Consider the following 12,487-nt stretch of genomic DNA (forward strand, 5'->3'; position numbering starts at 1 on the left):
CAGAGAGGGGATCCCGTCACACAATACACAGCCAGAGTGGAGATCCCATCACACAATACACAGCCAGAGAGGAGATCCCATCACACACAATACACAGCCAGAGAGGAGATCCCGTCACACACAATACACAGCCAGAGAGGAGATCCCATCACACAATACACAGCCAGAGAGGAGATCCCATCACACACAATACAGCCAGAGGGGGGATCCCGTCACACAATACACAGCCAGAGAGGGGATCCCGTCACACACAATACACAGCCAGAGAGGGGATCCCGTCACACATAATACACAGCCAGAGGGGGGATCCCGTCACACAATACACAGCCAGAGGGGGGATCCCATCACACACAATACACAGCCAGAGAGGGGATCCCGTCACATAATACACAGCCAGAGAGGGGATCCCGTCACACACAATACACAGCCAGAGAGGGGATCCCGTCACACAATACACAGCCAGAGGGGGGATCCCGTCACACAATACACAGCCAGAGGGGGGATCCAGTCACACAATACACAGCCAGAGAGGGGATCCCGTCACACAATACACAGCCAGAGAGGGGATCCCGTCACACAATACACAGCCAGAAAGGGGATCCCGTCACACAATACACAGCCAGAAAGGGGATCCCGTCACACAATACACAGCCAGAGAGGGGATCCCGTCACATAATACACAGCCAGAGAGGGGATCCCGTCACAATACACAGCCAGAGAGGGGATCCCGTCACACAATACACAGCCAGAGTGGAGATCCCATCACACAATACACAGCCAGAGAGGAGATCCCATCACACACAATACAGCCAGAGGGGGGATCCCGTCACACAATACACAGCCAGAGAGGAGATCCCGTCACACACAATACAGCCAGAGGGGGGATCCCGTCACACAACAGTCTTGCATGATACCAGATAAGAGAACACAATAATCTCTTATATAGTGATTACATCAGGAATAATCTTATCTGTACCGGCACCGTGCCAGAAACGTCGTTGTTGGAATAGTGGTTCTCAAGCCCGTCATATGAATTACATATTTACTATGGTTAGAACTAAATTAGATAAAATGCGTCTCTGCTCTTGAAAAATGAAAAGTACAAACGTTGGGGTGACAGCCCCCTAGGGACACGTTTGGGGTGACAGCCCCCTAGGGACACGTTTGGGGTGACAGCCCCCTAGGGACACGTTTGGGGTGACAGCCCCCTAGGGACACGTTTGGGGGTACGGCCTGCATGTGGAGGCGGTTTACATTTATTTTCCGTAGTGTGAAACACGTGGAGGCCGGATTTAGGTGCTCTCCCATCTTCTATGTAACACATTAGCAGTTGGAAGAACATGATAAAAAAAAGCAGAGAAGCGGCTTCAGCTTTTCTCCTATTCTGCCTACCCTGGTGACCCCAGGAGGTAGAACATGCCTCAACCCTGCGACGCCCCGCCCTTTACATTACTCCCTCCTGGCAGGGAAAGACATTTCCATGCATCATTGTTTTACCTTGACATACTGCTCCACCTCCATCACGATACCCATAACCGCATTGTAGGCTTCCTCCAGGCCGGCTGGCCCATCAGGCATGCGAGTCAGCGCGTTCCGGTAATACTTTTCCTCTTCAGACAGTTCGTAATGGACGCCAACCTACGGCAATGTAAACGCAATTAGTCATTTGCCAGGTAGGGGGTGGGGAGAGGGCGCTACGGACACTGGGATACCTGGTATCGCTGACTCTGTATTCTGGGCAATGACAGAATCACCGTCTTCCAGGCAAACATTTCTTGATACAATTTAAATCTGCAATCTTCAATTGGTGGGTTTAGGTAAATGACCTGATTGGTGATGCGCAGCTCGTGGACAATGTTCTGCAATTAGAGGTTATACACACATTATTAGAGTACACGCGAGACGGGTGGATATAGAGTTCACCTTACACTACCTACCTTGATTTTGGGCTCACCACCAGGTTTGTGGCTGACTTGGGGAGCATCTGTGTCCATATCCACTTCCGCTTTATCATCAAACTGACCCATGAGAACCTGGGTCCATGTCTTCAAACCGGCTTGTAGTCTGACGCCCAAGATCCTCTCAATCTATGATGGAATACAATATACACAAGTGTACAATCCTGCTGCACAGAGAACCACACGGTGATAGACACCAAAGGGAATTTACATTTACACGGGTAGGTCAATTGTCATTTGCTCTCACTCATTACCAGAAAGGTTGGGAGAGATATCTTATAGTGTGTATCCAGCTTTAGGCTTCAACGTATCCCAGGACAATGGGGTATTATCAATAACTTACCTCCATATCAAGTTTGTTAACCCAGATGGGAAGGTTGGAATAAGAGTGAAGGTTCAAGTCATCAACTGCTTTTTGTACTCGATTCAGGATCTCAGAGAAGGTTTTGTGGTCGTACATGCAGGTTTCTAACGAACGGACCTCCAAGTCAATCTTCTCTTCAATTATGAGGAGATCGTCCACCTGGAGAAATAAACACCAGTTGCAAAAAAAGATCTTCAGACTTAACCTACACACAGGTCGCCAGATGGAACCATGAAGCCTAGGACTGAACATACCTTTTCCTGGAAATTGAAGACCGTCTCCGCTAAACGCTGGACATAGGGATCAAGCTTGTAGGACTCCCACACGAGAGCTATTCCCTCAGCTATGAGAGCCTGCACCTCCTTCTTAAGTCCCGCCACCAGCAAGATTATAGTGTTGCGCTCTTCCACTTTCTCACACGTGCGCTCATACGTACGGACACTTTCAATCAGAGATATGGCAAAAGGATAAAGCTGATTTGCCTGATGAGCTTTGTTGACAATGGCTAACGGAACACGGAACCCAAGCCACTTCAAGTTCCTGACTTCCTTTGAGAGAGTTATGATTTCAGGCAGGAAGTTGACCTTCAGTTTGAGCACATTCCCAGTCCTCCCCCTGGCACGTGTGCTTTCGATGGTAAAGATGCGCCCCGACACACCAAGGTTGCGTTGTTGAACTTTTCGTGCCCAGTCATCAAAAATTTCTTGCGTATTAAGCTTCATACGGAAGCTGTCTCCGTCCTGCTTCAGTTTCTGGCCTTCTACATGGTTTTCCCACCCCTTGCCAAGTACATCTTCCACTCGTTTCATGTAGGCAGTCAGCTGCCGGTCAATCTGTTTGGCCCAGATTATGGAGCCGGAAACCGGAGGCAAGTCCCGGACATGACTCATCTTGCACGCTTGGCTCTGAGGGTACTGAACTTTGAACTTGTCATGAAGAGACTCAATGTCATCCTTCACTCGCTGGATAAGCTGAGTTTGGTACTCCCTGATAGCTCCTCTGATGTGCGGTCTTACAAAGAGGGCATTGAACCTAGAGAAGATTCGGAACATTTCGTTGGCATTTTTGGCCGTGCCCAGTTGATCTCGGAGACGAGCGGTGATTCTGGTCTCCACCCGGTCTATTCTTTCATCATATCTCTTTAGCGCAGCTTCCCAGGCTTCCGTGCCTTCTTTTGAAACATCCAAGCCATCGACTTCCTTCACGTTCTCATAAGCAAGATTTACCTCTTCAATGGCGTTCGCATCGGCAGCCTCAAACAGGACTTCAGTTACTTTCAAGTCCTGAGGCTCCGGCACTTCCCCCTGGTTCTGCTGAGCCACCGCAGTGACCTGTAAAATAAAAGTCATGGGATATAAAAGTTGTATGCCCAAAGTCACCCAACTTTGAGTGGTTAAACTTCATGAGCAGAAACGGAGTATTCACAACAGAAGCCCTGTACCTGTGGCCTGAGAACACGCACAATCACCGCTCTCAGCTGTTCATGCTGCCGTCTGAATTTCCGCATCTGGTCCAGGCGGGCCTGCAGCTTCCGGTGGGCTGGATTTATCCTCCAAACCATTTTTAAATTCTCCTCTCGCTTTCGTTTTACAATGTCTCTCAGTAACACTTGCAGTTTCTCATACTCGTCATCCCAGGTTTGGAAGACCTCAAAGCAGGCAACCATGACCTAAGAGAAAACCAACCAGCAATCAGACTACCAAAAGAGGCAGCTAAAGGGTCTCTCAGAAATGACTTAAAGCATCACAAAACAATTACAATTGTCACAATACCAAAGGATATAAAGTGTTACATGTGAATGTAATCTGCATAAGCATTACTGTGGAATGGTGTGTGAATCTATATTAATACTTATAAACCTCTTACGCTTTTAACAACAGCACACTTAAAACCCCAGAGGACTCCAGTGTTTAACTATGGCACTCACTTTCCCCTCTATGGTATCTCACTTAGGACCAGTCCTCCATACTTACCCCCTCACTATGGCACTCCCTTTCTCCTCTATGGTATCTCACTTAGGACCAGTCCTCCATACTTACCCCCTCACTATGGCACTCCCTTTCCCCTCTATGGTATCTCACTTAGGACCAGTCCTCCATACTTACTCCCTCAGTATGGCACTCACTTTCCCCTCTATGGTATCTCACTTAGGACCCATCCTCCATACTTACCCCCTCACTTTGTCCTCTATGGTATCTCACTTAGGACCCATCCTCCATACTTACCCCCTCACTTTGTCCTCTATGGTATCTCACTTAGGACCCATCCTCCATACTTACCCCCTCACTTTGTCCTCTATGGTATCTCACTTAGGACCCGTCCTCCATACTTACCCACTCACTTTGTCCTCTATGGTATCTCACTTAGGACCCATCCTCCATACTTACCCCCTCACTTTGTCCTCTATGGTATCTCACTTAGGACCCATCCTCCATACTTACCCCCTCACTTTGTCCTCTATGGTATCTCACTTAGGACCCGTCCTCCATACTTACCCACTCACTTTGTCCTCTATGGTATCTCACTTAGGACCCATCCTCCATACTTACCCCCTCACTTTGTCCTCTATGGTATCTCACTTAGGACCCATCCTCCATACTTACCCCCTCACTTTGTCCTCTATGGTATCTCACTTAGACTGACTAAATATTCTACGACAAGTGGACGAGTTGACCATAGCAACCAATCATATTCTGTCTTTCATTTTCTAAAATGCAATGGTGAAATGATTGCTAGAACCGGATTGGTTGCTATGGACAACATCTTCATTTGTCAGGTTTAGAAGCTTTTGCAGATCTACCCGCTATGCCTGTAACTAACGTACCCCCCCTAACCTTCCGGCAATGGCAGAAATCCAGCAGGCAAGGTGGCGGGGCTGGACTGCTTCACTGCCCCACACTACATGGTCACTCCCCATGCTCCTGCACTCACATCTTGCTGGGATCTGTCACCCACCTGGCCCACCCCATAAACTGCTCTCATCCTGGCTCTCTTATTTCTTATTCTCAGACATCCCTATCACCTCGGGCGATTCCTACACCCAGCCAGCTACCCGAGTTTCAGTCTCCAATAGCCTAAATATTGACTGCCTATCCCCCCCTTCCCCCCACCATCTGATCTGACGGCCTTGCAGTGACCCTCTGATACATGCGTGGAGGAAAAGAAACGCTCCAGCGGTCGGGTGCAGGAATGTATGCGCTAACCTTTTCAAACTCCTCATACGCCACATGCATCAGCTTCCTTGTGCCCAAGACTTTCAGCAGCTGAGAGCTGAGATCTCTGGAAATTGCTTCCACCAGCCGCAGAGCTCGCTGAATCGGATACTTTGTGTTTCGGATTTTTCGGAGATGGGTGAAAATGGCAACAAGGGCCTGTCTTATTTTGTCCAGCTCGGTGGCAGACAAAAGGTCATTCAGAGGAAAGTCTTTCATCAGAGGGTTGTAGTCGTTCACCGTTTCCAAGGCTTGCTTCAGACCTACCGACACATGGTTACCAATGTTATAAGTCAGTTTCTCTAACAGAGAATAAAGCTGCTTACTAAACAGGATCAGAAACATACCCGTGTCCGTGTCAAAGCTGACGGTTGCATGAAACCGCTTGCCATGCTTCAAGATGTCCAGAGTAAGGAGAACCTCGGGGCTCTCGCGCTTTTCCTGAATACGGTACAGCGCTCTCTCCAGGTTCAGCCAAAAACTGATTTCCTGCAGAGCTGTTCCAGACGCTGGGTCCCGGTCCAGCTTGGTCACCTGCGAAGACAGATTTATTATGAAAGCACAGCTCTTCTTCAGGCAGACTCCCATTTAAAGGCATCTGAACCCGTGACTGGGACCTAGGCTCTATAGCAGAGGAGATCAGACATGGCGTCTCTACGGCTTCCGGTAACAATTGCCACTTTAACTCTCCACAAACAGAGAAAGCCAAGCAGCGCTGACAGAGGTACAGGCTATAGGCGAGTGCTGGGACCCTGATAAATGAGGGAATCTATGTATACACTGATAATACAGAGAGTGGGAAACCCTTTCAAGCTTACCTCCTAATGCTTACCAGTCACCGTTCTCAGAACAGACCATTACTGCGTGCTAAATCTCTACGCTTTCCTCCTGTAGCCCACAGCAAGAGCTTCTTACACCATAACCCATGGCTGGTGGGCACCATTTTAGCGCAGATGTTTATCGCATGACATGCGCCACTGCTGTACAAGGTAATTACACTCTTACGCAGGTTGTACGATTAACAGTCACTCGTTAGCCACCCATTTAGCTTTCATCACCTGAAGAGGAGACATCTGCTTATGCTTTCCTTAAAATGAAATGGAACAGGACAATACCTTCTGTATTTCCCGAATCCAGCGATTAACTCCGGACTGCAGCTGGTTCAGGAATGTCGGATCTTCCACCTTGTCTCCAAAATCTGTGACCTTGGCCTTCTCCCCTCTCTCATAGCACTGCTTGGCCACATTGGTAATATTTGGGTGAATCATTAAGCTGATCTCTGGGATCTCAATGTTCTGCTGCAGGTGCAGAAGGCCCATCTCCAATTCTGCAATCTTCTTCTCCACCGATGGAGCCATTTTATCGCCATCCCTGGAAATATACAAAGCATCTCATAGCAACCAGGCGTAGCCCGCGGAATACGAAGGGGAGGAGAAGAGTCACAAGCCAGGAGAATAAAGCAGGAACGGCGATTACCTGTCTGCTTTCCCAGATTCTTTGATGTAAGATTTAAAGAAAGGAGCAACAGCATTGCTGATGAAAGAGTGCAGAGTCTCGTACGGGGAGTCTTCACTGAGCGTCAGAACCCGCAGCTGGGAGGATACTGGCTTGTCTGCGTCAATAACAGGTGTGCGCTTAATGAATGCCAAGCTATGGAAGGAAAACACAGGCGGTAAGAGAACAATTAACATTTATTCCAAAAGACGTCAAGGCCAGTACTGACGGGGGAGATGTGTGCTGAGCGATCTTAACACAGACCACTCAGCACACATCTCTCCCCCCGCTCAGCACACATCCACATCCACCCCCCCCCCCACACTCAGCACACGTCTCTCACCCCCCCACACTCAGCACACATCTCTCCCCCCGCTCAGCACACATCCACATCCCCCTCTCACACTCAGCACACATCTCTCACCCCCCCACACATCTCTCCCCCCAGTCAGCACACATCCACCCCCCCCCCCCCACACTCAGCACACATCTCACCCCCCCACACATCTCTCCCCCCGCTCAGCACACATCCACATCCACCCCCCCCCACACTCAGCACACGTCTCTCACCCCCCCACACTCAGCACACATCTCTCCCCCCACTGAGCACAGTGCAATGTGCTGAGCGAGGGGGGGGGACACGCTCACTTCACACAGCGCTGAAGTGAGCGACCCGCTAGATTGCATGCAGGCTCAATCTAGCTCCGGTGTTGCGCAGGGACGTGCATGGCTATCGCTGGGGGGCATAGACACGACTGATCCTAGTCAGATTGCTTAGATTTTAAACACTGATCTCTGTGAGTACCCTCCTTTACAATGGAGGGAGACACTAAATGCTTAAAAAGGTTTATGAAGGAAACTTCAGAATCTCTAATCTCATTACTGTACAGACACCCACAGTCTGCAGTATCCCCCAGGTAGGTAGGTAGGTAGGTAGATATAGATATATATATATATATTGTATTGCAGCTGAAAACAATAGATGAAGGGTTTATGCTAATAAACCATGGTGCACCTAGGTGCAGCAGAGAAGGCTAGATGAGCGTGGCTCTGTCTGTACTTATTGTACAGACTGGCTGCCTCTACTATGTACAGTATATTTATCGCTGGATCAGGCACATAAATAATCAGCTGTTTGTTACTAGTTAATGCACAATGGGGTCTATTTACGAAGCAATGAGCCAGTGGAGAAGTTGCTCATGGCAACCAATCAGCATTGAAGTAACATCTATAATCTGCATACTACACAACTGTACGGAGCAGCTGATTGGTTGCCATGGGCAACTTCTCCACTGCTTCATGATATCCACCCCCAAATCTTTACATGATTACCTGTTTGACTTAAGTCCATAGTGTATGTCGATATTGATGTTGTAAGAAATGAATTCCCGTTCCTCTTCTCCTTCATCGCCAACATCCTCTGTCAGACCAAACACAGAGATCAGAGTCAGGGGGCTGAAGGTAAGAATTAGGAAAACCCCAAGAGCTTGCGCTTCTGCATTGAAAAGCCCCCCCCCCCCCTTGTGGCATTAATCCATGTGGGCCCTGTACCAGCTCCAACACCGCCCAAGACCAGAGGATCGCTCAGGGCCTCTATATCACAGTCAGCATCATCTCCTGTGGAGCTCCAGCAGCCAATCACAGACGACCCCTGCTCTGCTGCCAGCATCTAGTGGTGGCACTGGCAGGAGGGTATATTAGGGGCAGGTATCCAGCATCTGGTGGTGGCACTGGCAGGAGGGTATATTGGTGGCAAGTATCCAGCATCCGGTGGTGGTACTGGCAGGCGGCGGGAGAGTATATTGTGGGCAGGTATCCAGCATCTGGTGGTGGCACTGGCAGGAGGGTATATTAGGGGCAGGTATCCAGCATCTGGTGGTGGCACTGGCAGGAGGGTATATTAGGGGCAGGTATCCAGCATCTGGTGGTGGCACTGGCAGGCAGTGGGAGGGTATATTGGGGGCAGGTATCCAGCATCTGGTGGTGGCACTGGCAGGAGGGTATATTAGGGGCAGGTATCCAGCATCTGGTGGTGGCACTGGCAGGAGGGTATATTAGGGGCAGGTATCCAGCATCTGGTGGTGGCACTGGCAGGCAGTGGGAGGGTATATTGGGGGCAGGTATCCAGCATCTGGTGGTGGCACTGGCAGGAGGGTATATTAGGGGCAGGTATCCAGCATCTGGTGGTGGCACTGGCAGGCAGTGGGAGGGTATATTGGGGGCAGGTATCCAGCATCTGGTGGTGGCACTGGCAGGAGGGTATATTAGGGGCAGATATCCAGCATCTGGTGGTGGCACTGGCAGGCGGGTATATTAGGGGCAGGTATCCAGCGTCTGGTGATGGCACTGGCAGGAGGGTATATTGGGGGCAGGTATCCAGCATCTGATGGTGGCACTGGCAGGAGGGTATATTGGGGGCAGGTATCCAGCATCTGGTGGTGGCACTGGCAGATGGCAGGAGGGTATATTAGGGGCAGGTATCCAGCATCTGGTGGTGGCACTGGCAGGAGGGTATATTGGGGGCAGGTATCCAGCATCTGGTGGTGGCACTGGCAGGAGGGTATATTGGGGGCAGGTATCCAGCATCTGGTGGTGGCACTGGCAGGAGGGTATATTGGAGGCAGGTATCCAGCATCTGGTGGTGGCACTGGCAGGAGGGTATATTGGGGGCAGGTATCCAGCATCTGGTGGTGGCACTGGCAGGCAGTGGGAGGGTATATTAGGGGCAGGTATCCAGCATCTGGTGGTGGCACTGGCAGGAGGGTATATTGGGGGCAGGTATCCAGCATCTGGTGGTGGCACTGGCAGGAGGGTATATTAGGGGCAGGTATCCAGCATCTGGTGGTGGCACTGGCAGGAGGGTATATTGGGGGCAGGTATCCAGCATCTGGTGGTGGCACTGGCAGGAGGGTATATTGGGGGCAGGTATCCAGCATCTGGTGGTGGCACTGGCAGGCAGTGGGAGGGTATATTAGGGGCAGGTATCCAGCATCTGGTGGTGGCACTGGCAGGAGGGTATATTGGGGGCAGGTATCCAGCATCTGGTGGTGGCACTAGCAGGACGGTATATTGGGGGCAGGTATCCAGCATCTGGTGGTGGCACTGGCAGGAGGGTGTATTGGGGGCAGGTATCCAGCATCTGGTGGTGGCACTGGCAGGTGGCAGGAGGGTATATTAGGGGCAGGTATCCAGCATCTGGTGGTGGCACTGGCAGGAGGGTATATTGGGGGCAGGTATCCAGCATCTGGTGGTGGCACTGGCAGGAGGGTATATTAGGGGCAGGTATCCAGCATCTGGTGGTGGCACTGGCAGGAGGGTATATTGGGGGCAGGTATCCAGCATCTGGTGGTGGCACTGGCAGGAGGGTATATTAGGGGCAGGTATCCAGCATCTGGTGGTGGCACTGGCAGGAGGGTATATTGGGGGCAGGTATCCAGCATCCGGTGGTGGCACTGGCAGGAGGGTATATTAGGGGCAGGTATCCAGCATCTGGTGGTGGCACTGGCAGAAGGGTATATTAGTTGCAGGTATCCAACAAGGGACAAAGCTAATGTGTAACTCAGTGCAGCTCGTCCACAGGGGCCAAGCTACCGCCACACCCTGACTGGCACGTACCACACAGAGCTGCTCTGGAACAGACTCAGCGATGACCACGCAACATCATAAACCGGGGCCAGGAAAAGGACGACAAAGCCCAACAGACGGACGCACACTACGCACTAGCCACACAGGCTGTACAGCGTAACACAATGCAGTATAAGGAGCTGATAATCGGACGGGCGTGGTCCTAGATCTGTAGCTGCCCATATGCACACATCTGCGCAGTGCCCATCCCCTATGTATAATGTTGGGCGTGCTGGCGGCACCAGTGTAAACCTGTCACAGCCTATACAGTACTTGGTGCAGAAGATCAGAGCACAGCCCACCTCCATACAGGCAGCTGCGCCCGCACATCGTCAATGGGAGAACGCCGCACTACCCCCCCCCCCCCTCCCCTCCAGCGTACATGCCTCTGAAACGCACACGTTTCTCCATCCACTGCATCTGCTCAGGGGATAACACGCAGGATGCGCTCCTGCCAGCGGGCATGCTCTCCACTAGTATACAGGCCTGCTTACTACCCCTCTGCTGCTATAATAACCCCCACTGCAGTATACGGACAGGGCGCTTGCTGTGTCACCGCGATCACTGGTTGGGAGCTTGCTGTGGCACCGCGATCACTGGTCAGGCGCTTGCTGTGTTAATGTGATCAATGGTCGGGCACTTGCTGTGGCACCGCGATCACTGGTCGGGCGCTTGCTGTGTTAATGCGATCACTGGTCGGGCGCTTGCTGTGGTACTGCGATCACTGGTCGGGCGCTGCAGTTACAGGACACTTCTTACGTCATCATCTTTATGCCCCAGGCTGTAGATCCTGCCCCGGTGACCGGCACAAGCCGCAGGTGGCGGCAGCAGTATCCTGGCATGCGTCTCTTGGCTTGCCAGGTTTTCAGAGGAAACTGCGGCTGCTCAGAGGACCATGACCTGGGTGACAATAGCGCACTAGGGGTAGAGTCACCTGCACTGCGCTTACTGGGGGGAGTCACCATAGGCCGCTACGTGCGCATAGCCTGCTGCCTGGCCAGCCGACACTGTATGACTGGTGCCATACAGGGGCCAAAACCAGCCACAGGGGCCACAGCACCATACACCAGTGACAGGGGCACCAGTGACAGGGGCCACAGCCACCAGGGGCCCCCCTCACCTTTCAGCGTGCTCCTCTCCACCAGCACCGTGTGCACCTGCGGGTCGGACAGGAACTTCCTCATCTGCTCCAGGGCGCTCTTCTCCTCCAGAGCAGCCTCCAGGGCGGCCGGGACGTCCCCGCCATCCTCCAGCAGCAGCGGCACCAGCTTCCGGATATGCTTCTGCAGCACCGACGGGTCCGCCACGTTCTGCACCGCGACCGACACCTCCAGCCCGGCGCTGCTCTCATCTCCCCCGCCCGGGTCCGACATGGCCACGGAGGCCGAGAGCACGGGGACCGGCGGAGGCTGCGAGACCGGGAGGCGGAGGGACGGTGACCGGGGAGGCGGCGGGACGGTAACCGGGAGGCGGCGGGACGGTGACCGGGAGACAGCACCGCGATCTCTGACTGACAGAGAGAGGATGAGCGGCCGGGGAGCGGCAGCAGTCACACAGCGGGGGGAGGAGCTACAGGGGGATTCTGGGAGCTGTAGTTCTCACATCTGTCTCCGGCCTGTCAGTGCACGGCGCAGAGACTACATCTCCCAGCAGCCACCGCGCCGCCTGTCCGCAGCATTACTCAGCGCATTGTGTGAGGGACCCGGACACACCCTGCCCACTGACCCCCCTCCCTCACACCCTGCTCACTGATCCCCCTCCTTCCCTCACACCCTGCTCACTGATCCCCCTCACACCCTACTCACTGATCCCCCTCTCTCACACCCTGCTCACTG

General features: G+C 52.3%; 1 protein-coding gene across 1 annotated transcript in view; it reads right to left on the reverse strand.

Moving 5' to 3' along the window:
• Positions 1–12,214, reverse strand: part of DYNC1H1 (dynein cytoplasmic 1 heavy chain 1) — a 117,632-nt gene extending 105,418 nt beyond the window's left edge. Inside the window, exons 1-12 of the mRNA XM_063948631.1 lie at positions 11,773–12,214; positions 8,361–8,448; positions 7,011–7,184; positions 6,650–6,905; positions 5,882–6,068; positions 5,526–5,797; positions 3,764–3,991; positions 2,577–3,653; positions 2,302–2,481; positions 1,938–2,087; positions 1,713–1,859; positions 1,498–1,638 (exon numbers count right to left, since the gene is read on the reverse strand). Of these exons, the coding sequence (XP_063804701.1) occupies positions 1,498–1,638; positions 1,713–1,859; positions 1,938–2,087; positions 2,302–2,481; positions 2,577–3,653; positions 3,764–3,991; positions 5,526–5,797; positions 5,882–6,068; positions 6,650–6,905; positions 7,011–7,184; positions 8,361–8,448; positions 11,773–12,025 (3,153 nt within the window). The 5' untranslated portion in view covers positions 12,026–12,214. The remainder of the gene's footprint in view (positions 1–1,497; positions 1,639–1,712; positions 1,860–1,937; positions 2,088–2,301; positions 2,482–2,576; positions 3,654–3,763; positions 3,992–5,525; positions 5,798–5,881; positions 6,069–6,649; positions 6,906–7,010; positions 7,185–8,360; positions 8,449–11,772) is intronic.
• Between the last annotated feature and the right edge of the window lie 273 nt (positions 12,215–12,487).

Source organism: Pseudophryne corroboree, chromosome 12 (genome assembly GCF_028390025.1).
Source record: "Pseudophryne corroboree isolate aPseCor3 chromosome 12, aPseCor3.hap2, whole genome shotgun sequence".
Taxonomy (NCBI): domain Eukaryota; kingdom Metazoa; phylum Chordata; class Amphibia; order Anura; family Myobatrachidae; genus Pseudophryne; species Pseudophryne corroboree.